Raw genomic sequence first — 25,700 nt, forward strand, 5'->3', positions numbered from 1 at the left:
GTTCATTTTTTAACATGGTTCCTCTTAATGTCCACACACTGTCATCAGTAGTTGCAGTGCTTGGATCGCACAGGTGAAGAAGCTATCCTGTTGATCAAAATAGTCATTAACAGCAAATAAGATGTCATCATCATAGCAATACTTGTGCTAAGCCAAGTGTTTTTTCATATTGAGAAACAGATGTTAATCAGATGGAACCAAATCACTAACATAGGGAGGGAGGGTGATCAACCAGTTCAAAGCCAGTCATGCACAACAACCATTGAAACCAAGGACGTGTGTGCTGAAGCATTGTCCTAATGAAACAAGACCCATTCATCAGTTTTTCTGAGCGCTTGGTCTCAATAGTCTTTTGTAACTGCCTTATCAAGTTGGCATTGAATTTTCCAATGATGGTGTGATCATTTTGAAAATAATGCAGAAAATATTGTGTTCATTGACTAACGTATAGTATATGTGAAGTATATTTTGTATATTAAAATATTTAATTTTAGAAATATATCAAGCGAAGCAAAGATAAGCAGTAAAAATACAAATTGCAAGTATGTCAAAATGTGAGACACTACATGACGAAAACTAACAAAAAAGAAAGAAAACAGTGGTGCTTGTGTCCAAAGGTACAATAAGAAGGATCGGGGGGGAAGGATAGAAGGATGGGATTGAAGGGTAGATAGCAGGAAAGAAAAGAAAAGTGAAAAGATAAACTGAGGGTCTGAAGTGAATGCTAGGCAAGAGATGAAACAAAATGTCTTACCTATGCACTGATCAAGTAGAAAAAAGATGAGTGATGAAAAATTGGATGGTCTTTTGATACCAAAAAGTGAGGAGAGACAGAGTGGGGTAGAGAAGGTTGGGGAAGAGCAAGTACAAAGAAAGAGGGAGCGCAGAGAAAAAAGGGAATAAAGATAGACAGTAGGTAGTTGACAGAGATAGAAGAAATGGAATGTAGTCAAATGAGAAAGGCAGCAGATATGTAGAAAGGCAACTAGAAATAGATGAGGAAGGTTTTGCGCACAAGAGGGGAGAGCAGAACGATAAAAAAATGGATAGAAAAGAGAGAAAAATGTTGCACTAAATAATGAACACTGTGTGGAGTACCACTGAGTGGGAGAAGAAATGGGATCGACATTACATTCATTAATAACCATAAAATGTTGCACAGAAAGTTGACAAACGAACATACACAAACAGAACACCTAGCATTGTAGGTGTTCTAAAACACAATGTCATATTTAATGATAATTATAGTTTTCCTTTTTGGTGATACATTGCTAAACTGCTGCCTAATTTAATTATATTGTTTTACTCTTTCATTTGCTTCAGCCATCTGACTATGGCCATGCTGGAGCACTGCCTTGAAGGGTTTTAGCCTAAGAAATCAATCCCAGGACGTATTCTTTGTAAACCTAGTATTTATCCTATCGGTCTATTTTGCCAAACTGCTAGATTAAGGGAACCTAAACACACCAGCATCAGTCAAGCAATGTTGGGGAGACAAAGACAGACAGACACACACAAATATATACATATATATATATAAGACAGGCTTCTTTCAGTTTCCATCCATTAAATCCACTCACAAGACATTGGTTGGCCCGAGACTATAGCAGAAGACACTTGCCCAAGGTGCCACGCAGTGGAACTGAACCTGTAACCATGTGGTTGGGAAACAAGCTACTTACCACACACACACACACACACACACACACACACGTATGCAGGACCTCACTTGGCCATACCTGAGATCTGAAACCACATCCACTGGCTTGTTGCTTGTCAAGCAAGCAAGAAATCCTTTGTGTTTGCATCTCCACATCAAATGATTAATGAGAAACACTTGACTTCCAAGGACCTTTGCTGGTCACGGAAAGGTCAGTACTTTGTTTAGGATTTGACCTGCTTTACTGGCCATAGATACATACCAGAGACCATTTCCCTTCTTGTCCTCTTTTGTGTCAGCCATGACCAGGAGCACCACTTCTCTTCATCCTTCAGTCACCATACAAAGAGAAGCTTTTGGGGGCAAAATCAACACTGGACAATGCCACCTTTATCTTTTCTTCCTCTATTATCAGCACAGTGCAATCTCTCTCTACCTGCAGAACACAGCTTCCACGCCATCAACTACCAACCACCAAGTGAACCTTTTGTCATCGTCAACTACAATTACTACTGTTACTAACTACTAACTACTTGCCAAGCAAATAAAAGATGTGAATAATATTCCTTCGTTTTCAACGTCATTCTTCAAAGTTCTTCACTGGTATCTCCGTCACAAGATCCTCACATCAACAAGTGATTCTACGTTGCATTTTGAACGCTTCATATATATATATATATATATATATATATATATATATATATATATGTACACATACACAGTGAAACAGACAAACTGAGTAAAAAAAATTGATGGGGTAGGGTGGCGATGGCAGCAATATAAGATGTGTTTTGGCATTGACTCATGTTGCTTGTATGAACTGTGTTTTGTCTCAGGTAAATAAGTGAAATTGCAGTTACTGCATATGCATAGTCTCATGCAATGAGAAAACTGGTATATTTTGGGGTAGCATGCATTTATAGATTTTACTTAATTTACAGTTGGCTGATTTATCAAGGGGCTGTGAAGTATACATTGAAATTGAGGTGGACTGTGGTGGGAAGAAAGGTGTGATGGTAGTAGTGGTTATGGTTGTAGCAGTAGAATATTATGGCAATGATGATGGGGTCAGTTGCAGTATTCATAGAAAATGAAGAATGTAGATAGCTGGACAGTGAAGGGTTTTTCTTTGTGCTAGTTTTGAAGAGTGGTCGTACTGCTGGTCATGTTGTTACTGCTGCTATATACTTTTAATTTTGATGTTGACAACGCTTGTACATCTTTCTAGAGAATTCCTTTGGCAATTTTATGACCAGCTTCATCTGTTAACATTTTGGACTTTTTTTTTAATTTATATATTTATTTTGTCTTTTGTTCTTGTTTTGTGAAGAAACCTAAACTCAATTTTTAGACATGTTTCTAAACCTGGCAAAGTATGTAGGGGGTGGAAATTTTGATTTTACACCCACTAAAACTTTTAGGTATTGCAAGTGCACCACCTGTACCCCCTATTCCCAGGCCTTTATGGAAAAGAAAAACATGGACAATATACATACACACAACTGATAAGTCTTTAAGTTAATTCATTCTTTAGTAAAATTCCTTTGCTTTTAAAATACAAAATAGAAATATGGTTTAGCTAACAAAAATATGCTTCATACGGGGATAATTGAGTGGGTTAAGAGGATTGCTTCACAACCACATGGTGTCTTCAACTGCATCCCTGAGTTGACTATTACTTTCCAAATTGATACTATGCAGAATGTGTATGGTGTGCGCATGTAGACACACACACACACATATACATCCACGCATGCACACGCACACATGTGCATACATCCACACACACACACGCATACATCCACACGCACACACATCCGCATGCACGTACACACATGCGTGTGCACACCAGCTGAAAATCCAATACTTTCAAAAATACACATGCCTACAGCCACGCGCACACACACACCCATGCACACACGTGCACGCACACCCACACGCGTGCACATCCACACACACAAGCTGAAAATCCAATACTTTCAAAGAGAAAAAAATTTATGCACACACACACACACACACACACACACATATATATATATATATACACACACACACTCACCTTTATGCATACATAATGCTATGTGTAACATTTGTTCTGTTGAGCTAAACAATCCTTTGTTACTCTCACTATAAATGTTGTGAATAAGTGATTGGCCCGTTGGTAGTCTGTACAAACAAGACTACTGTTCACCAATTACAATATTATATAATAAATAGTTTGACAGAAGTAAATTCGCTTTTGAACAATTGACAGACAAAAATGTATATGCAAGGAAACAATATAAAGGCTATGAACAAAAATATTTTTCTCATCTTTTCCACAAGGCAATGTAAGATTAAACAGGTCATCATAGATTTCTCTATATTTAGCTTGTTTCCTGTTCTTTTGTAGGCCTGGCTTGTCATCATTTTAACATCCACTTTCCCATGTCAGATAGTCTGATGCTGATTTTCTATAAACAAATGTCCCTCCTGTCACCAACTGACACCTGTTTCTGAACAGGTTAATATTCTCTCATGGTCAAACATTTACACAGAATATTGTAAGTGAAGGACATTGCTTTGTATGCAAGTGGCATTCGTTTGCAACTATCATACAATGTCAAGGAGACATACACACACACACATTCAAACAGGCTTTTTTTCAGTTTCCATCTAACAAATCCACAAGGCTTTGTTCACCCCAGGGCTATAGAAGAAAGTTGCCCAAAGTGCCATGCATTGGGACCAAACCCGCAACTATGTGGTTGGTTGAAAAGCAAATTTCTCAATCACACAGCCCCCCCCCCCCGTGCCTATTGATGCATATTAACGAGATGTTTCGGTGGAGTGCCTTAGTATCAAGTGAAACCACATAGTTATATAATCAAGGCCCATGAAATTATATCAGTAATTTTATATCATGCAGTTACTAAAGTTAAATATCACAAATTACATTTAGAAATATTGGAGGAGCATCTGACTGATTGACTCCCACCACCCAAACCTCTCAGTTTAGGCCCCACTTGTTTTAATGAAGCATCTACAAAATTAAAATACTCTATGAAATTACAGAATTTCAAGTCGAAGATTATAATATCAGTGTCAATGAGACAATTCACTCGAATAGTATTCTCCATAACCAATTACCTCATTAAATACATCTCTCCCCACTCTCTATGTATGTATGTATGACACAATTTCAATCTTTCTACACAATATAATATTCAAACATCATCAAAACAGAAGCACCAGCTTACAGCATTTATGCTAACAAAGACAAGAATTAAGAGAGTAAATTTGCTGAGCAATGAAATTACAAGGGTATAAATTACTTGTGAAGTTTTAAAAGATACATTATTCAGTAACATTCATAATTCAAAATGAAAAGTTGTGAAACTAAAGGCAATTCCTTACCATTTTCCTCTGTTAAACATTAAAGCATCTCTCAAGATAACAAATATCATCCAAATAATGATTCAGATCAATACAGTATAAATATACATTATTTCTGTTGTATATTTGATATTATTTCTATTGGGACAGTTTGGCGATTAGTTTTAGTTGGTGTTAACATTTAATGTAGTTGAATAGCAAACATCTGTTTAAATAGTTTATGAAGAAAAACTTTCATCGAAAGACGCTAGCCCAATGAAGGCATACAGAAGGCATGTTTAAAAAACAGTGTTGCTTTTTTTCCTTTTCTTAAAATCAGTGTTTGACTGAACTTCAAACAATGACCATGATAAAACATCTTTAAAGCTTCCCCACTTGCAAGATATTTTTGCTCTTCAAACTTTTCATTTACAAGTTAATTATTCATAGACATGAGAATGCATGTGTATAGGTAATATACAGATGCATATATGTCACTAAGAGGTCTTTTAAAACAATTTCTGTATTATAACTGTTATAAATGTTGGTTGAATGATTTATTCACTCACGCTTTACAATCATATAGATAGTTAGCATAAGAGGTGCAGGATAAGTGCTCACTCTAGACTTAGTGGCAAATGAGAGAGAAAGAGAGAAAGAGAGAGAGAGAGAGAGACCATAATATAAAATCAACATGGCGAATAATTACGTTTCTAATTTTTCTTTACTTGTTTAATATTGTTTCATTTAACCTTTAGAAAAGTAGTATTCAATTCATCATTTAGTCTAAGCACCAAGAAATTTCATAAAAGTTATAATTATTGTAAATAAGCATATTTCCTGATGTCACTCCTAGTCACAAAAGTATACTTCCAAAGTTACCTATCATATGACACTAATTTCATGTGATATGGAATCTTTAACCCTTTAGCATTTAATCCAGCCATATCTAGTCCAAATATTCTACTTGTTCTATGTTAAAGCTGACCAAATCCAACCTCTCACACTTACCCTACAATATCATTCTGAAAAGATACAAACACACCTTTGAAATCTTGAAGCTACAATCATCATCACCATCATCATCGTTTAACGTCCGCTTTCCATGCTAGCATGGGTTGGACGATTTGACTGAGGACTGGTGAAACCGGATGGCAACACCAGGCTCCAATCTAAATTTGGCAGAGTTTCTACAGCTGGATGCCCTTCCTAACGCCAACCACTCAGAGAGTGTAGTAGGTGCTTTTACGTGTCACCTGCACGAAGGCCAGTCAGGCGATACTGGCAACGGCCACGCTCGAAATGGTGTCTTTTATGTGCCACCCGCACAAGCCAGTCCAGGGGCACTGGCAACGATCTTACTTGGCTTGCTGGGTCTTCTCACGCACAGCACATTTCCAAAGGCCTCGGTCAGTAGTCATCGCCTCGGTGAGGCCCAATGTACGAAGGTCTTGAATGAAGCATACTGGCTTCATTCCTTATGAGCTTACGTATGTCCTCAGCAGTTACAGCCCATGTTTCACTGCCATGTAGCATGGCTGTTCGTACACATGCGTCATACAGTCTGCCTTTTACTCTGAGTGAGAGTCCCTTTGTCGCCAGCAGGGGTAAGAGCTCTCTAAACTTTGCCCAGGCTATTCTTATTCTAGCAGCTACACTTTCAGCGCACCCACCCCCACTACTAACTTGGTCGCCCAGATAGCGGAAGCTATCGACTACCTCTAGTTTTTCACCCTGGAATGAGATAGAAGTTGTTTCCTGTTTGTTTACAGTTTTTATTGCACCTGAACATCTGCCACAAACAAAAACTAACTTGCTAGTTAACCTGCCTTTGATGTTGCTGCACCTCTTATGTGTCTAGTGAATAAATAAGCAATACATTTGACAAAGAAATCTGAATGCTAAAGGGTTAATAGTTGTCAAAGCTGTGAATAACACAGAAATAACTTCAAATCTAAACAACATCCAAGCCACAATTTCCTAGTACTGAAACAGTATCAAATATTTAACATCTTGCATATCAATATTCAATTTGTGGCATGAATTAGGTAAATTTAGATATTTGCATAAATTGTTGGAGCCAATATTTTTTTTACTAGGCATTAATGCTAATATGAAACATTTGTGAACAAATAGAAAAAATACTTTCTCTGCAATGTAGAGTAATTTAAGAGAAGAATGCAACCTTTAGATTGAGAATTTAAAATGGATGATTAAGAAATGAAAATATGAAAAATATTTGAGAAGTTTTCAATGGCTTGGCAAAGAAATGCCAAGCACCAATGAGTTTTCAAAAATGGCTGATGTATAAAAGTGTTATAGTGGGTGTGTAGAGATGATACATCAGGGGTGGAAAACTGGGAGGGGTCTGTGATAGAAGATAAAACTAAGTGGACCAGACTTATGTCACAGGAATACAATTGATGTAATGCTGAAATTAAGATGATTTATACAGTGGGGTCTCTATATATGCACATAATCTGTTCCAGAGCTCTGTTTGTTAACTAAATCCTTCATTGCATGTGCAGTTGAAATATATATATATATAAGAGTAATCCATTCCAAGTCACACCTGAACTCTACTTAAGGACATGAAATAGTTTTATTTGTCCATCTATCATAACAAATATGTAAAGATGTGTATGTGTGCATTTCCCTGTCTCAGTTCTGCCAATCCATGATTGTTTATAGCAAAACATGAGAAGTGTTATTTTCTATATAAAATATGAAAATTCCAAAGTGACGTGAAATGCATACATGGACTTTAACAAACTGTTATACACACTCTTTCAGCCACACAAGTGTGCATAGTCTACTAGTTTCCCCACCACCTCAAATTTCAGCTCATTGCCTAAATACAATTTTTTTTTTCAAAAAACTATTCACTATGTAATCTGTTCATTTAGTGTACTGTTCATATATGCTTTCTCAGCATTTGTATGCATTTGTTGTCTGTTCATAGTTTGTTGACCAAATTTCATCTTGTTAAGCAAATGAACTCCTAGTCACTTAAACGCATGCATAATGCGTTCATTGTTGATCAGATTTCAGCTCATTGAGCACGTTTAATTTTCTTCAGAAAAACCATCCATTATTCAGTTTGTAAACCCAATAATATGAGAGAAAAAAAAAAAGAGTAACTGATATGATTTTTATCATTAAGTAACACTTCCAGACATATGCTGAGTGTTACTTGATATAAAGAAATCATAATAGAAATTAACATTCTTGAATGTTTTACATGGTTTAATAAACAGTAATAACTGCCAAACTAACTATTTATACTTTCGTGTATAAAACAAGTGTTATGTGATCAGACAACAGCTTCCTGTATCAAGTCATGTTTATTTCAATTACTATTATGCAGGCAAAGCGATATATTTGGAGACAATATATCAATAGAGCTAGTTGCTAGGCAGCAAGCCAACCACACCACACACACCAAAAATATTTTGTTTCACTTTAAGAACTTACATATAGTTCAACATAGTTAGTAATTCAAAGACTGCAGGTACACTTGGTACAAAAATTACCATTTATCATAAAAGCAGTAAGTCTAACCTTGCACACTACTTAATTATAATATAACTGTTCACAGTGATAATTGATGGTTCACTTTTGTGAACACCAACAGTAGTGATTTTATATTTCTTTTGCACCTAGCTATCAACATATGAGAAATATTATTGGAATTCCATATAGGAATTCCAACTAAGGTATAGAAATATTCCTATTGGCAAGATTCAGATTACAAAAATATTCTGCATTGATTTTAAGTCTGAAGTTAAAGAAATGTATAAAAAGTACTAAAAGAAATTTTTAAAAAAGCGAAGTTAGATATCAAAATATCTATAAGAATATAGCTGCTTCCCCTTCTTATAGCTTGTTTATTCAGTAAAAACTTTGATCTGATGATGGTGAACAATAGTATAGAGTTCTCTATACTATTAGTTGCTATCAATACCACCAGTTTTCATAAATTGGCACATCTACCTCAAATGTCTATTTCAGCTTGAAATAACACGATAGCTTTTATTTTGGTTTGCCAGATGGTAGCACCACACAAATATCCTTCACTTCAAAGTTGGGATTAAACTTGACTCTTTCGTGTATAATCTAGACCTTAAGGTTTTTATGCACATAACATAGAAAAACATTTTAATCTACCATGTTTTTCAGCATGGAAACTTTTTGTATAAAAAAAAAACATAGAGGACCATTGCTTGGTGATTTTGCTAAACAATTGGCATGAATACTCAGCTAGTTTGCCTCCCAGTTTTATCTGATAGGCACTTATAGCCTGTGCCCAGCAAGAATTGTCCAATCCTGTGATGGGGCTTTGGTGACTATAAAATTTTTTTTTTCCCTACAATTACATTTCCAAAATCAGAGTGCATCTTCCATGATGCAGCATCAACCATGCCTTAAAATACAATAATAACAAACACTACAGCATCGCCTTAAATATATTTCTGATTGCTATGTGAATTCTAAGAACTAATCTAAGTTGTATAATAAAAGATTTAAGATCAAATCAATAATTGAGAAAGCAGTTGGAAATTAGATTTGAAAATAGATTATGAAGCTGCCTTATTGAAATATCTGACAGCTGGTTCTAAATATCATCATCTGGAATTTTTCATGCAGAACCATGTGAAATGAGATATGGTTGTAATATATCAAAATCTAGACAGTAAAGTTGTTTTAGACAAAAGAAACAGTTCAACAGTAAGACTCACACATAAAGTAGCAGAGAATGTTATAATGCCATTAGCTACAGGGATGATGGCAAGTTTTAATTTCATAGTTTTCACTCCTTCGAGAAAAAAAATTAGGAAGTTTTCTGATGAATTTTTCTTCTCTAGTTTTAATGACTGAAAAAGCCAGCTTGACATGGACACACTTATCAAGTTTACTCACAACTACAAAACTACAAGCAAAAGATAAAAACACTATCATTATTCAAGCATATTAGTAGAATAATTAAAACATCGCTAGTGAAATGTCTGAAACAATTAATAAACATAGAGAAATAGAATATGTATGTTGCGAACTTCAGACATAGACTTGCATTTAACAAGCTAGATATGTTTTGGGGATTGTTTGTGTCAAATAAAGGATAGGCTTTCCTTCTTTATATAATCAGTTGAAGTTGGAATGTACTTAAAGTATAGAAATTTCCGATTATAAAGCTGGTCAGCTGATATAACAGTTATCTCCAATAAAAATGTCACTCTTATGCTGTGACAGTTTATAAATTATTTCATCCAAAAACAAAATTTGTCCAATGTAAAATCTTTAGTAATGTAACAACTAGATACTGTAATTTATATTTTCTGATTTCAACATCAGTTGATTAATATGTACTCTTCTTGCAAATCCAGAATTAAAATCTCCAATACATAAGAAAATGCAACTATATCAGTAGATAATACAGAAAATGTTTTAACCCTTTTGTTACCAAATTTCTGTTGAAATACACTGCTTTTATTTAATTTTGAAAATAATGAGGAATTTTGTAAAATAGCAGACCTTATTACGCTGATACTTCAAACATAAATTGACATGAAATTTTATTAGGTTTTATAATTTAGATCACTTAAAAGTTTGTATCATAGAACCAGGGGTAGTTTTAGGTGGGTTGGAATCAAAAGGGTTACAAGTTTTACAAGAGAAGTTTGACTGCATTATAAAATTGCTTCAGTGATTGATAAAGTAGGAGATATAAAAATGTATAACATTAGATACCAGAAACATCTAAATTGTTTCTTGTATAAATGTATAATATCTAAAATTATGATTAAAATTAATGAACATCATTTCCTTTTCATGTCATTAAGGATTAAAACAACACAGCTTGACTTCTGACATGTCTTACACCAACTTGAAATATATATTCAATCCAGTTTGTCTCCTTTGCTGGAAGTTGTTTTTAGTGGTTACAAACATTGAGTGAAGAGAGAACTAAAATCTGATAGATTAGAAATAGCAATATCTTCAGAATTCACTCAGAAATCAACAAAACCTCTTTAATGAAATAAGAAGTAGGTCAATTCCTATTCTGTGCTACTTAAAAAAGATTTCAAGACAATTATTACGAGGCATCACTAGAAATTACATTTCAATAGTAATCCATTTTAACTACCCATTGAAACAATAAAGTTAATGAAACAAACAAATTGAAGTCAATCAAATAATACATATAACAAAAGCTAGTTTATATATTTACTAATCAACATCAATGTTGTAGAAATTAATTCATTAATTTACCTACACATCTAAAATAAAAAGAAACTGGAAGTTATGTTCTAATCAGTCCAAAATTAAAGCAACACTAATTGAAATGTTTATAATTTAAGAGGTGGAAACTTGAATGTGGCTACAGCTGGGAATCAGATCTCATTTTTAGCTCTCTTAATTAACAGGCAATTCAACCTCTCAAATTTCTTGTATATTGTCACGGGATACGTAGATTGGTAGGTAGATAAGTAGGTAAGTAGGCATAAATGTTGTTTCAGTCATTAGACTGCAGCCATGCTGGGGCACTACTTTGAAGAATTTTAATTGAACAAACCAATCCCAGTACTAATCTTTTTAAGCTGGATACTTATTCTATCAGTATCTTTTGCCAGACTGCTAAGTTACAAGGATGTAGACAAAACAGCAGTTGTCAAGTAGTAGTGGAGGACAGACACACAGACACACATGACAGGCTTCTTTCAGTTTCCATCTAAATCCATTCAAAAGGCTTTGGTCAGCCCAAGGCTACAGTAGAAGACACTTGCCCAAGGTGCTACACAGTAGGACTGAACCCGGAACCATGTGGTTCGGAAGCAAACTGCTTACCACACAGACATATCTGCACCTATGTATTATATATATTATTTCCTTTTTATATACTCATTACTGATCAATTATCCCTCAGCTACTGTCATAAAATAGCAATGCCTGATACAGAGTCCTTTTGATGGCTAATAGAGATTATTTTCATTCCATTACTATATATTCCTAGAATACTTTTAACAGCTGAATGCCTTATTCATTGTTTCACTTTAACAAATATATTAATGATACACTATTCAATTTATCCACACCTGAAACTCAACCTTGTGTAGTCTTTTCAGTGAAATTGAATAGGACTCTTGGTTCTACACAAGAATGTATGTACATCTCAGTGACCATTGTTACAGCAATAAAAGTAAAAAAGGAAACTCAGCAGTGGACATGTATCCAAGAAGGAGAGCAGAAAAGTTTGCTAAGTGGCCATTTTTTAAAGATGTCTAGACTGTACATGTGCACAGAATATGCATAGTTCCAGTTGTGTAAACAATGCTATGTTATGCAGCAGTTATAAGTAGTGCCTCACATAGTGAGTAACTTAAGGTTGAAATAGAATCTGGGTAGGAAACTGTGAGTGCTACAATCTTGGCTATCTACAGATATAAGGTCATTATGAAAAGTATCCAGAATTTTAAAAAATCTTTTTACTGGATTTAATCTGGATTGTCTGTAGCTTTTGCAGTCCCTCTAAGATGAGTGTAATTGACTTGCAACATTTTTCTTAAACAGCTGCAAGCTGATGCCTACAGGAAAAGAAAAATGTATACAGAGTGACAATTCCAGAGTCAATGTTCTGGTACAGAAGAATTAAGAGTGTGTGGGGATGAGAGGTGAAGGGTTGAGGAAGAGGGATACAATATGGGTGACAAGAGAAAGATAAACAAGTTAGGTGTGAGACATGAGACAAGCAAGCTGTTAGGAGCAGAGGCCACTGTAGTCACAAGAGAGGAAGCAGCATGTCTGTACATTAGAGCTTGTTGGAAAGCAACTTAGCCAGTCATTGAGAAAGCCTTTCCTTGGATGTGATGCAGCAGCATCCCAGATGTAGGAGAAGTATTTTGGAGTTCCCTACAGTTTGTAATGGGTTAGTAGTTGTATGTAAAACATTTGCTGAAATATTTTCTGGCTCTGGAAAGAAATAAGATAATGTTTCCTTGCTATGTGCAATGATAGTTGTTGAAAGAAACATGATTGGCATGACCCAATTAGAGAATGTCTCTGGGGTTGCTTCATGAAGTCAATTGCAGGTTAGGTGTGAGATATCTAGGTTGCATATGGGTGGTACTCGAGTGTAGAAGGTTAGGAAGGTATGATGGTAGTATAATCTGCCTGAACAAGGATATTGAAGTGACAGCATGTAGATCATTGGTGTCAAAGAGGAAGAATGTGGCAGCAGAAAAATACAAACTTTGGAACACACTAAAGTCTTATAAAGTCAATGTAAGAAAGAGCTCCAATAACACAATACATGATACTAATAAAATAATGTGACAGTATATCCTGCATATGATATAGGTTATCTTTAATTGAATCTGCAGTGTATGCATTTTGGTACTATGAAAATAATATCTTATTTGCAAGTATATTCAAAGAGATGATGTTATCTTCTTAGGGATGAAAGTGGTTGCAGATGATAGCAAACCTGTTTAACCCCATATTATATGGTCAAATGTATTCCAGTCACAACTATTTCATATTGACAGTTCATCTCGAACTACATTATACAGTGGATTCCTTTTTAAGAAGATGCAAGTTGAAAGATCTGGTTGCTATTTTTAGTAGATGAGTGACCAGTAGACAGTTTCCTCTTTTGCTTAATAAACAGTAAACAGCTCATTTATGCAGAAGATAGTAAAAGAAACTCCAATAAATGACAGCAAGCTTCACTTAATGAGTAAAACCTACCAAGACACATTTATCACAATATTTATACAAGAAATAACTGAAGGCTTTGTAAAAGGAAAGAGAAAATATTTGCATCCAGACATGAAAGCAACTAAATAGTTTACAAAACTTGCAGATTTATACAAAAATCTACAAAATATAAAAATGAAATTTAAACAAAATGTTAAACTGTATTAATATTTTTAATCTATTTTCATTATACACTTAAAATTGATACCAGAGCTTTTGTTTTCAACTTAATTTTTATTCTGCTTTAAATAAAAGCACCAAAAAATTGATTTCTTATAATATGCAAATTTAATCATTTAAAAAACTGTAGTAGCAGAAATTCTCTCAAAAGTTTAAATATATGGTTATCATTGGAAGATCTTGCAGCATTTTAGCTATTGGCAGCATCATTCCTAAATGTCATATCTCTACTGAAATCCACTTCAAGAGACAGACGCAAGATATAACTGACTACTTTTGTCAATCTTTACTTTTCTACAGATATTTTTTAAAGACCTTTCTTATTCTACATTAGAATTTTAATGTGAGGAAGATAGATAAAGCATTTTTTCCATTAAATATGCTTCAAATTTTAACATTACACTAGCTACATGAATATTGTTGAGAGTATGGCGACAATAAAATGGCTTCAAATTTATACATTATTAAAATTATTGATCTTAGTCTCCAAACTCCAGTCAGCATTCATTAGTCTTAGAACAACAATGAACCAGAATGCCATATTAATGATTTTTAAATCAGACACAAGGGGACACATTCTGGAAGAGGGAATAGACAGTTACATTAATCAAAGCCTGGAAGGATGACAGCAATTTAACAGGCTGTATTTGTAAAAGGATGAAAGTAAATACTGCAATACATTTTAGTCCATTGCTTTACCAATTCTGCCAGCCAAAGGAACAAGCAAGGTACTTGCTTAAGAAGTTTGCTTTACAAATGCATTTGATTTCACTGCATAGTACCTATGACTTTTACTATAGCTTTGAAAATGGAATCTGGTACAGAGAAGCTATGCTGAAGCCCAAAGTGTATGTGGATGCATGTGCACTTGTAATTATGTATGTGCACTTGTAATTATGTATGTGTGCTTTTAGTTTTCACTGATATGTGTGAACAAATGATGTTTGCTGAGAAATGCATAAAGCTACTTTTTGTCAATGATGTCCCTTACAAATCCTGTGACATTCCTTTGTCAACTCTTCAATCATAAACAAACCAATGATGGAACCATTGGGAACCTATAATTAATGATGCTATTATTCACTAATTACAAAATATTAAAGGACACCATCATCTCCTCCTAAGTGTTTTTTCTCTCCCTCCCTAAACCTCACCCTACTATGTTATTTCAACTTACAATAATCTTCCAGCTTCAAGCTCAGTCTTCCTTTTAAAGTACCATATACTAAAGAAAATGCCAAAAATTATGAGAAGTTTTGAGATTAAATAGACCTCTCATCCAAGGTATTCTATCCATGGCCATCCTGACATTTTTGGGAGTGTTTAGAACTAGTTAATGTACTCTATACACACACACAAAGACACAAGCTGTGAAGATTTGGGTGTTATTTGTAGCAGGTCAAGAAACCACAGTGGTACTCTGGTTGTCTCAAGAGACAGGAAATTGGCTCTGTGATAAAGAGAACAAGAATAGATATTCATTGATACAAGTTTCTATAGCTTGTATTTCTGCATTTGTACCTTGCTATCTTTCACATATCAAGGTCAGTGAGTACTAACTGAACATTTAAAAACATTTTATTATCTTGCTTACCCATCACATAATAAAGCTAGACATGTTTTCCTTGTAGCAACTGTATGTTGCATAAGCAGAGTGTCTAGTGGCAAATAGAATCAGCAATGTATTTTTAAAACTCATTAGTTAGTCTTTATTGGCAGTGCTTAAAAGCTTGTGCATCACTAACAAACAAATGACCTAGTAGCTTGTAACTATGCTTTTGCTAATTGCTTAAATATTCCAATATAGTTGTGATGGGAGTTTTTTTCAACCCATTCATCTTTGACCCAGTGGAACACTAGGGATGTGCCAGCTAGAAGGAGAGAGGGCTACACTAGCATTCATTTGGTATTTTCAGCTTAGCAAACCAGAGCAAAGTGAAGTTAGGTTTACTTAAACACATGCCACCAAGTTCGGAAATCATAGCCACAATCTTATGATCATGAGCTGAACACACTAATCACCAGGCCATGTATTTTCAGTCAGAATTAAAAAGCAAGCACCCTATAACTCAAGATGTTCTGAGATATATCAGAAATACTTTTCAACAAAATATTCAATGCTTTTTGCATATCTGCACATATCAGTCGTATTACAGGGGAGTTTGCACCAGAACAAACAAAAGTCCAGTGTCCATGTCAGTGATCCAAGCTAAAATTACAAATTTAGAGATCTTTCTGGTTGAATTTTAAACCCTTATCTTAACACTCTTGCTCATATCTACATTGTAATTGAGTATAAAATTATTTTCTTTTAATGTCTTTCAATAGCTGAAGAGATATTGCCTTTCAAAGGCAGGATCAACTTAGTCACAATTCAAAGAAAAAGGAAAAAACAGACAAAAGGAACAAAAATTTTAAGATGTTTTATAAAACTAAAAGAAAATATTTTCTTTTTCAGTTTTAAATGAGTCATGAAAACAATTATGTTGATACATTTTTTAAATAACAAATTAGTAAAAACATCACCTGCTCAACCCACCTGTTATTTTGTTCTTCCAACTAATAATAATTTTAATTTTTGACACAAGGACAGCAATTTTAGGAAGAAGTAAGTCAATTATATCAACCCTAAAAGGATGAAAGGCAAAGATGACCTCATAACTGAAAGAGAAGAAATGCCACTAAGCATTTTGGGTGTCACGTGTGTGCAGTATACCTAACCATTTACACTTTAGTATGAAGTCTAAAACTCCAAACCCTAACCTAACCCAGATCAGGTCATTTTACAGTATAGACTACAGATACTGTGGAAGACCACATGCTAAAGTAACACTGCATTTTGTCCAAGCTAATGATTCTACCAGCTTGCCACCACCTTATAATAATCCTTTCTACAATAGGCGCAAGGGCTGAAATTTGGGAGAAGGGGCTAGTTAATTACACCCACCTCAGTACTTAACTGGTACTTATTTCACTGACCTCAAAACAATGAAAAGCAAAAATCAACTTCAGCAGAATTTGAACTCCAAATGTAAATACAAACCAAATGCCAATAAGCATTTGGTCCAGTGTGCTAATGATTCTGCCAACTTGCCATTTTAATAATACTGATCCTTTTACTATAGGTACAAAGCCTGAAATTTTGGAGGAGGGGCTAATCAATTACACTGATCCCAGTGCTCAACTGTACTTTATTGATTACAAAAGGATGAAAGACAAAGTCAACCTTGGTAGATTTGAACTCAGAACATAAAGCCAGAAATGTCATGAAGCATTGTGTCAAGCATGCTAACTATTCTGCAAGATCATATTATTATTATAATAAAGGACAGTTCATTTTCTAATGTACAGTATTTCATTTTATCCCTGCATTCCTATATGATGAGGCTGGTTTGTGTGGGTTTAGAAAGACAGGAAGTTCATTGTAAAGTAGAAACACATGACCAGTGGAAGGAGGGAGTAAGATTGTGTAAATGATGAGATAAATTGAGTGAGGATAGGAAGACAAGTAGTTAATGACAACTGGGCTATGAGGATGTTATTTTACATAGCAACTGGTAATCCACATATTATATACTCATTGTCTTCTTATCAAGAATTTTACTTCAATGCAGTTCTACATTATTCTTTAAAACTAAATCTCTCTGGAACACACACACGCATTCTCATTAAATACCGACCTATAATAATTCAGACTGAAAACTAAAACATTGACGCTATCTTAAGTCAATATACGTTTTTAACTACATACTATAGTATAGCATAAAAACTAAATGTTCAACACAAGTTCAATTTCCAGTATGGATATTTTTACTTTTCCACCAATATTTTTAGGTAAGACATATCACAATTCCAATTTCTTGATATGAAGCCTAATGGATCCTTATGAAGAGTTGAGCAATCAACAATTTATCACACTAATACACAGGTAAAAATAAGCCTTCAACAAAATATTGTCTCAGTCTAAAATCCTTTGACATTTCCTCTTCATGTCAAGCATTACATTATTGAACATCTTTCTAACCTATTTTTACTAACTTCCCAAATAATTACATTACTATTTAAATTATCCTTCAGTAACTGAGCACTCTTAGGACTAGATGTCATTTCAACATTTTTTTTTTAATGATTTTATACATCTACTTTTCTGAGCTAGTATGGGTTGGAAAGGTTTGTTTCAACATACCATTTCCCTCTTTCATGTAATCCATCGTAAAAGATCCAGCATCCTGAGATCACCACTTCTCCCCTGCGTCTTCAAGCTCCTCCCATTTATATTGATACTTTTTCTCTCAAGCCATCATTTTTCATATTCAACATGCCCATACATACACTATATTCTCTACTGGACAGTGTAATGCCCCTAGTTCCCAATTATTTTTCCCTCAGGTCATGTGTTCCATTGGTCATGCAGGTTGACATCACACATCCACTGGAGCACACTTAATTTATTTCCAGCCTTCATATACTTTCCACATTCAACATCAATGCCTTGAGAGCAGACAATATTGCACTTTGTGCATAGACACAAGTGGAGGTGTGTGGTTAAGAAGTTTACTTCTCAACTACATGCTTTTGAACTCAGTCCCACTGTTGTTACCTTGGGCAAGTGTCTTCTACTCTAGAGGCCAACTAAACCTTGTGAGTGGATTTAGTAGTCAAAGACTGAAAGAAGTCTGTTGTGTGTGTGAAGCATAGGTCTCATCTTGACAGTGACTTGTAAATGACTGGCAATCATTTCCAATATTCTTTGAAAACATGTCTGACCATGGGCAAATATCTTATTTGGAAATAAAGTAAGGCTTAGCAACAGGAAGGTCATTTGGCCATAGAAAATCTGACTTAAAATTCATTCAAAAATGGGACTTTAAAATGACATGAGCATCATACATTTAGTACACCTTTCAGAAGTAGAAGCTCTTTATTGTAAACATAAATAGCTCTCTGAATTTTTTTACACTCCCATTGTTACTCCAGCTACTATGTTTTTACAACACCCACCTCCACCTAAATTAGGTCACCTAGGTCTAGGAAACTATCAACTATTTCTAATGAGTTTTCTTGGCAATGAGAAAAAATTACAAAGCCTTCCTTATGAATGAAGATGTCCTTGACATTGGAATATATATTAAGAACAATGACTAGACACTGCAAGTTATACAGTAAAAAAGTGGAGGAGGAGAACAAGCCAAAATTGACAAAAGAATGAGAAAGCTTCAAAGACTATTCAAATTAACCTTTGAAGCCATCAGAATAAGCAGGCAAAACAATTATAACTTCCTATGAGAGAAATAAAATATTGTATTTTAAGGTACATGGCCAAGTGATTACTATCATGAGATTGTAGGTTCAATTCTTGGACCAGGTGGCATGTTAAGAGCTTTCTTTCCATTATTCAGTCTACACAGCTGAAAAGGAGCATAGCCAAGTTCTGGTGTAACTCTACCCCACCCTACTTCCATCTACAATATCCTCAATGTTCTCCTGGGTCCAGAATGGCAAACCTTATATGGCACCTAAGGCAATTAGTGAAAGCATGGTACATACTACCAATTCACACTCACTTGTGGATGGCAGCAATGGGCACAATTTGAATGTATTACATATAACAGCACACATAGCTTTGGTCAATTTCAAGTTATATCATTTTTCTTTAACTTCTTACATTCATTAGACTGGGGCCATACTGATGCACTGCCTCAAATGGTTTAGTCAAATCAATGCCAGTACTTACTTTTTAGGCCTGGAGCATATTTTATTAGTCTCTTTCTGCCGAACCAGTAAGTTACAGAGATATAAACTAACCAACACCAGTTGTCAAGTGGGAGATGCACACACACACAAACAAGCTTCTTTCAATTTCCATCTACCAAATCTACAGTTTTAGTTGGCTCAGGGCTGCAGTAGAAGAAACTTGTCCAAGGTACCACACAATGGGACTGAACCCACAATCAAACAATGTGGTTGCAAAGCAAGCTGTAAGACATCTCTGAACTCTCCATAGCATTCAGTAGAGAGAGCCAGAAATGTATAAGCTCTTGCATGATCATATAGCAAAGAAATTCACCCACTGTTTCAGAACTTTGAATAAGTTCCTTTTACCAAAGATTTCAGTTGAGCCAAAGCTTCTAAGTGAAAATGAATCGAGGCAAATTGTAGAAACATTAGGTAGATTCTATCCATTTTGATGTAGTAGACTTGTTTGTGTAGTTAAAGTTTACTTCCCAACCACAGTTTTGGGTTGTCACACTGATACTTTGGGCAAGTGTCTTCTATCACACTGGACCAACCAAAGCCTTATATATGTGCATGTTTGCGTCTCCTTGTAAAAGTACAGTGTGAACATAGCATGACTGACCCATGTATGTCTTTAGCATAGTTATCTTTCGTTGCATGTATTCAAACCGAGTTTCTAACAAGTGCTTTCTTCTGAAGTTACTCAGACCCAGCAAAAGTCGTGGGTAACTGCTCTTCCACGTATAAGCAAGCCATAATTAAGACATACAAACCAAAAGCATACCAGGTTACTTGGGATTTTATGATTTTACTGCAATAAGTGTTCATGTCAGTGAGTACATCCTGTCCACCAAACTATAACTTGTGACATATTCAAGAGTAGTGTTTTATAGTTTTCAAATGACAGCACACCAATTTGTATCTGATTACCAAATGATGTATGATGGGAATACAATACCCCCAAGTCAGTTTTGATTTTGAAATGATCACCCCCTTTTGCTAACAAGTAACCCATAGGTTTTTATTTTCTTTCTATAAGAGGCAATTTCAAATACTAAATCTTTTGGCTTACATCATTCAGTACATTAACGCTTAAACTACATAAAATTGATGCCATTGGTCCATTCGAGTTACCTCCCTTGGTTCATTCATATACAGTCAATCTAATGAAAACAAAAACAGCCAGTAATCTAGATCCAAATTTTCATAAGGTTGTTTGTCATTGATTTTAAAATGCAATCAGCCGTTATCATGGTATTTAGAGTTATTCAGTCCAGATGCAAGTCGCTCCTGATCAATCAGAACTATAATGAAAGGCATTCCAATCATAATCATCTAGTTTGCGAGTATTTCAGGTCCTAATACACTGTTCCGCGCATCATATTAAAGACGATAGGATGTGATGTGATTGTTATTTCAAGCATGTCAAGAGACCATGTAGAGGCATCTTCTTAGGCTCAGATTGTCACAACTTGAAACCACGGTATTCCGAGCAATGAAGTTTATGATGTCAACTTTTGTGAACTGAATTTACACACATACACTCCAATGAAAAGTAACAAAAATATAGTTCTGTTGTTAATAAATATTAGTAAAAATATAGTTATGTTGTTAAGAGATGAAATACTTTCAACATAATGACTATGGTTACACTAAGAAAAAAAAAGGCTGAACTAGTTGGAACAGTTCAGACACATAATCAACTGCAAATGATCGATATGTAATATTTGAGTATCAATGATTTCACTTTAAAAGTAGTAACAGTTATGTCGTTTAGCCCCAGGTCAACTGTGATTCATGTCTATCCTTTTATTTATTTTATTTTACTTTTTTTTTGTCTACCGTTTATCCCAAATGCTTTAAATAAAAGATATGAGGCATTAGACACTGTCTCGTTTCTTTCTTTTAAACTTGAAGAGATATATGGCTGCTATTTCTAAAATACCTAATTACCACGTAGCAGCTGGTTGCCTTATTCCTTTGCAAGAATTGAAATAAAAATCGAAGATTTATATAATTAAGCCGACGGAACTAAATTAAAATACACATATTAGAGCAAAAGAAAAAATGAAACGGGAGGAAAAAGAAAAATGTTATGTTAATAAGTTCAAATGCATTCCAGTCGCGACCATCCCATCTTTTTAAGAGTATCAAGCACTACACTCATTATCTACCTTTTTTAAGATGGTAAGATGTAATAAGAGAGATATGGCTACTATTTCTAGCCAGTTGAGCGGCTACTTGGATGTTGCCTCATTGGCTAGTCATTATATATACATATATATAAATATATATATTGCACCAAATCAAAATTTCGACAGATTTGTCCTTGACTGCAAGGTGTGTGAGTGTAGAAGAGGAAACACGTGATCACAACCAGCTCTTTAAAGCCGGTAAAATAGATTCTTGGCTCTTTCCGCTTTCTGCAGAACAAAGTAAATATATCAAACAGCGACGCCGTTCTATTTTGTTGTGGTTTCATGTAAATTAGTTTAACTACTTTTCATTATCTTAATCAACAAGAAAAATACAGAGATAGAGACCGAACAGTAGTAGCTGTTTTTCACTACTAGTTGATACACCCACTAAAATAACAAGAGGCTTTAATAAGTGATAAGAAATTGAAAGGGGCGTTGTGACAGGCTAGTCGTTAAGAAAGTGTGTGTGTGCAATATATACACTCAATTTGTCAATAAGTTTTAATATGCAGACGTATATACGTACATCATACATATAGTTTTCCCTATATTAATAAAGTGGTTTTTAAGAAATAAATTTGAGTGAACTGACCTCGCAAAATATCTTCAACTAACCAATTAATTACAAGTATGATAAAATTACACTATGACATTTCAAACTCGACTTACATAGGAAACTGAATTTAGTTCTAGAAATTAAATTTCTTCAAGTTAAACATATTTAAGTGAAGGGAAACAGACGATTACACGACTCCATTTGATTTGTACTTTATTTTACCAACCCAAAGAAAATAAAAATTGACCTCGGTGGGATTCGAAACTCGGAGTAAAAAGAAACAAGACTAAATGCTGCATAACTTGTTTGCCCGATGCTCTATCGATTCCGCTATTCATCATGTTGTAGCAATAGCAATGGTTTCTAAAGACACAAGGGGTGAAGATAGTTGTGTATAGAGACACCTTCCTGTCTGTGTGTGTGGACCTAATCGATTTTAGAGAGCCTCAATATTTGACTGGTACATAACTATTGATTTCCGAGTGATTAACAGTAAAGTGATCAATGAGTTGTAGAAATATGGAGATGATAAAAAAAAAACCTAGCTTATGGTTGCATATATCTTCTACTAGTGGTATAAAGACAGGACAAAGATTCCTTATTTATCGCTGCGACTGTAGAACACTTTACAAGAAAGCAACGGCAGACTAGTACTGTCCATTAAAGAAGCAAGACATGTCAATTACGATGTGTCAACAAGACATAACATAGATATGGAGGAGCTGTGCCAATAACAATGATAATATTATTGTGATGGACATTTAAGATTCTTGTCTTTGGTTCACATCACGAAAGAAACGTAGCAGAAGGAAAAGATCAGAGTAGTTTACAAGGCTTTTAGAACTGGTACAGAAGGGTGTGTATCTGTATTAAAAATAAATATTGCGATACTATGAGAATAATATTTTAAAAAAGTATGACAGAAGCAGCCTTCCTTGGCCACGAGAGAAACTCGCAACACAAACATAAAAGTATATTTACATACTGACACACAGACCCATACCTATATTTATGTCAGTGTGTGTGTATAATCGCGAAGTAGCTAGAACCGACCGCGAAGAATAAGGAAGCAATGAAAACATCTGAAAAGTTGTAATCGACATATTTTATATACAACAGAACCCATATCAACCATCCATACATATATTATACAACCCATTACATGTACACATATATATGCAACCCACTATACACACGTAGATGTTACATATACATTTTTATACAACATGTTACAGAACATTATGCACACTCACACCCATATAGACATGTATATATATATGTAGGATTATTAATAGACACGTATCTTATTAGAGAGCGGAGAGAACAGAAACAGATGCTGGAATTGAGTCACAAGAAAAAATCATGATATTAATTGAGGAGAAAATTTTTCACGGAAACAAATGAATAAATAAAATGAAATTCAACCAAAAAGTCCATTAAAGATGCTACATTGCCAACTTACCATTGTGACTGGAGCTGAATTAGCTTTTTTTTAAAAAAAAAACCTAATAGAGACGAAGACTGTTGTGCTATTTGTTTTAACAGTCGACACTTAATGTCCAGAGAAAATAAAGAAGAAACAGAGAAAGCCGAAGAAGAGGTAAAAAAGCGACGATGTCCTCCTCCTCGTTGTTGCCACTAAAGATGGCTTCTTCATCCGGGACCTGAGGAATTCCCAATCTCGTTTAAACCAATCCAAAATTGTGTTACTATTTACTTCCATATATGGAACGACGGCTAGCAACAAACCGGCCTCCCCTTCCTCCCTCCGTCTCACAGATGTGTGTTTTTAAAATTGTTTAAAAAGAAAGGAAAAAGTGAATAATTGTGGCTGAAGGGAGAGTAAATTTATTACCAGAAGGAGGGTGGTGTTACCGATAGAGGTGGTTGAAGGGGGAAAGAAAGAGTAATTTTATACAGGGAGAAATGTAGTGTCAGTGGCGATGGTGGTAGCTAGAGAGAGAGACAGACAGACAGAGTAATGTTATACACGGAGCAAGGTAGCTTAATGCTGTAGGTGGTGATGATGGCGGCAGAAGAGTGCGAGAGAGAGTAATTTTACACACGGAGGAAGGTGGTGTCAATAATGATGGTGGCAGGAGGGAGAATTAAAACACAGGGAGGAAGGTGGTGGTGATTAAAGAGAAAGTCTAAGATAAAACAGGGAGAATGGTGGTGTTTTATGAGAGCGTGTCTTTAAAAAAGGGATGGTGACGATGACTGGAAAGCGCAATAAAGAAGCAGATGATGGTAGTGAATGGAAAGTACGTAGAGGAAGGCTTAGGATAATATTTGAGGGTATTTGACTGCTATTTTTAACAGATCAAGTGACTTTGTAATGGTCAGAGGGGGAGAAGACGGTCTATTTATTTACGAACGATTAAGAGAAAGAATATAGGAATCTTAAGTTTTGTACTAATGAGACGGAAGAAGAAAGAATTGGTGAACGAAGAGGAAGAGCTGCAGGTAGAGAAAAGAAGAGAGTGAAATAAATGTAAATTATAACAAGAGGTTGCACTCCATATAAACATACACACGTTGACGTATACTCATGTACATTTACAAATCGTAAAAGAGACAATGACAAAGCATCAGTTAAAGCTTCCAACTGGAGGTTATCCTGACCCGACGGTGCGCCAAGATCCCCTGCACCTTCAATATCTTCGCCAAAAAAATAACCCCTAAACCTGTGCGACTGTCCTCTTCTGTGTTTCACACACTTCGTTCCGATCCAAACTAGGCCCCCCACATATCTTCTGAACAAGTGCGCCACACACCCTGTTTCTCTCCAAGGCACAAGTCTCTCACTTCTTTTGTGTACTTCATCTCTGTTGTCCAAACTACACTATACCCTCAAAACTTCACTTTGCACATATGTAGGATTCTCCTCTTATCGCCAGTCACTTCTCTTGTCTAGACTTTCCAGTTTCTGTTTTAAAGTCTCCCAATCCCATTCTCTAAATACATCTGCTTCCTCTACTGCTCTCCGAACTTCTAACAACTTTTTCTGCATCACAGACACACGCATCTTTGTTACAGCTCTGTCTCGGAAGTCATCGACCTCTGTCAGTTCAATATTTACATATTCACAAATCTTCTTCTTCTTCTTCTTCTTCTTCTTCTTCTCTCTCTCTCTCTCTCTCTCTCTCTCTCTGAAACTGCTGATAAAAAATAAATGCAAAACGAATTTCGTTCCTCGCCTACTTACAACAACCGTTTGCATCCCTGACATGCATCCCTGATCAACACACAGCTACTCCAC

At 35.2% G+C, this 25,700-nt stretch overlaps 1 protein-coding gene across 1 annotated transcript in view; it reads right to left on the reverse strand.

Annotated features, from left to right (window-relative positions):
- Positions 1 to 24,084, reverse strand: part of LOC106871873 (F-actin-capping protein subunit beta) — a 77,852-nt gene extending 53,768 nt beyond the window's left edge. The window contains exon 1 of the mRNA XM_014918613.3: positions 23,901 to 24,084. Coding sequence (XP_014774099.1) covers positions 23,901 to 23,903 — 3 coding nt within the window. The 5' untranslated portion in view covers positions 23,904 to 24,084. The remainder of the gene's footprint in view (positions 1 to 23,900) is intronic.
- Positions 24,085 to 25,700: the final 1,616 nt, after the last annotated feature.

Source organism: Octopus bimaculoides, chromosome 9 (assembly GCF_046866305.1).
Source record: "Octopus bimaculoides isolate indiv1 chromosome 9, ASM4686630v1, whole genome shotgun sequence".
In the NCBI taxonomy this organism is placed as follows: Eukaryota; Metazoa; Mollusca; class Cephalopoda; order Octopoda; family Octopodidae; genus Octopus; species Octopus bimaculoides.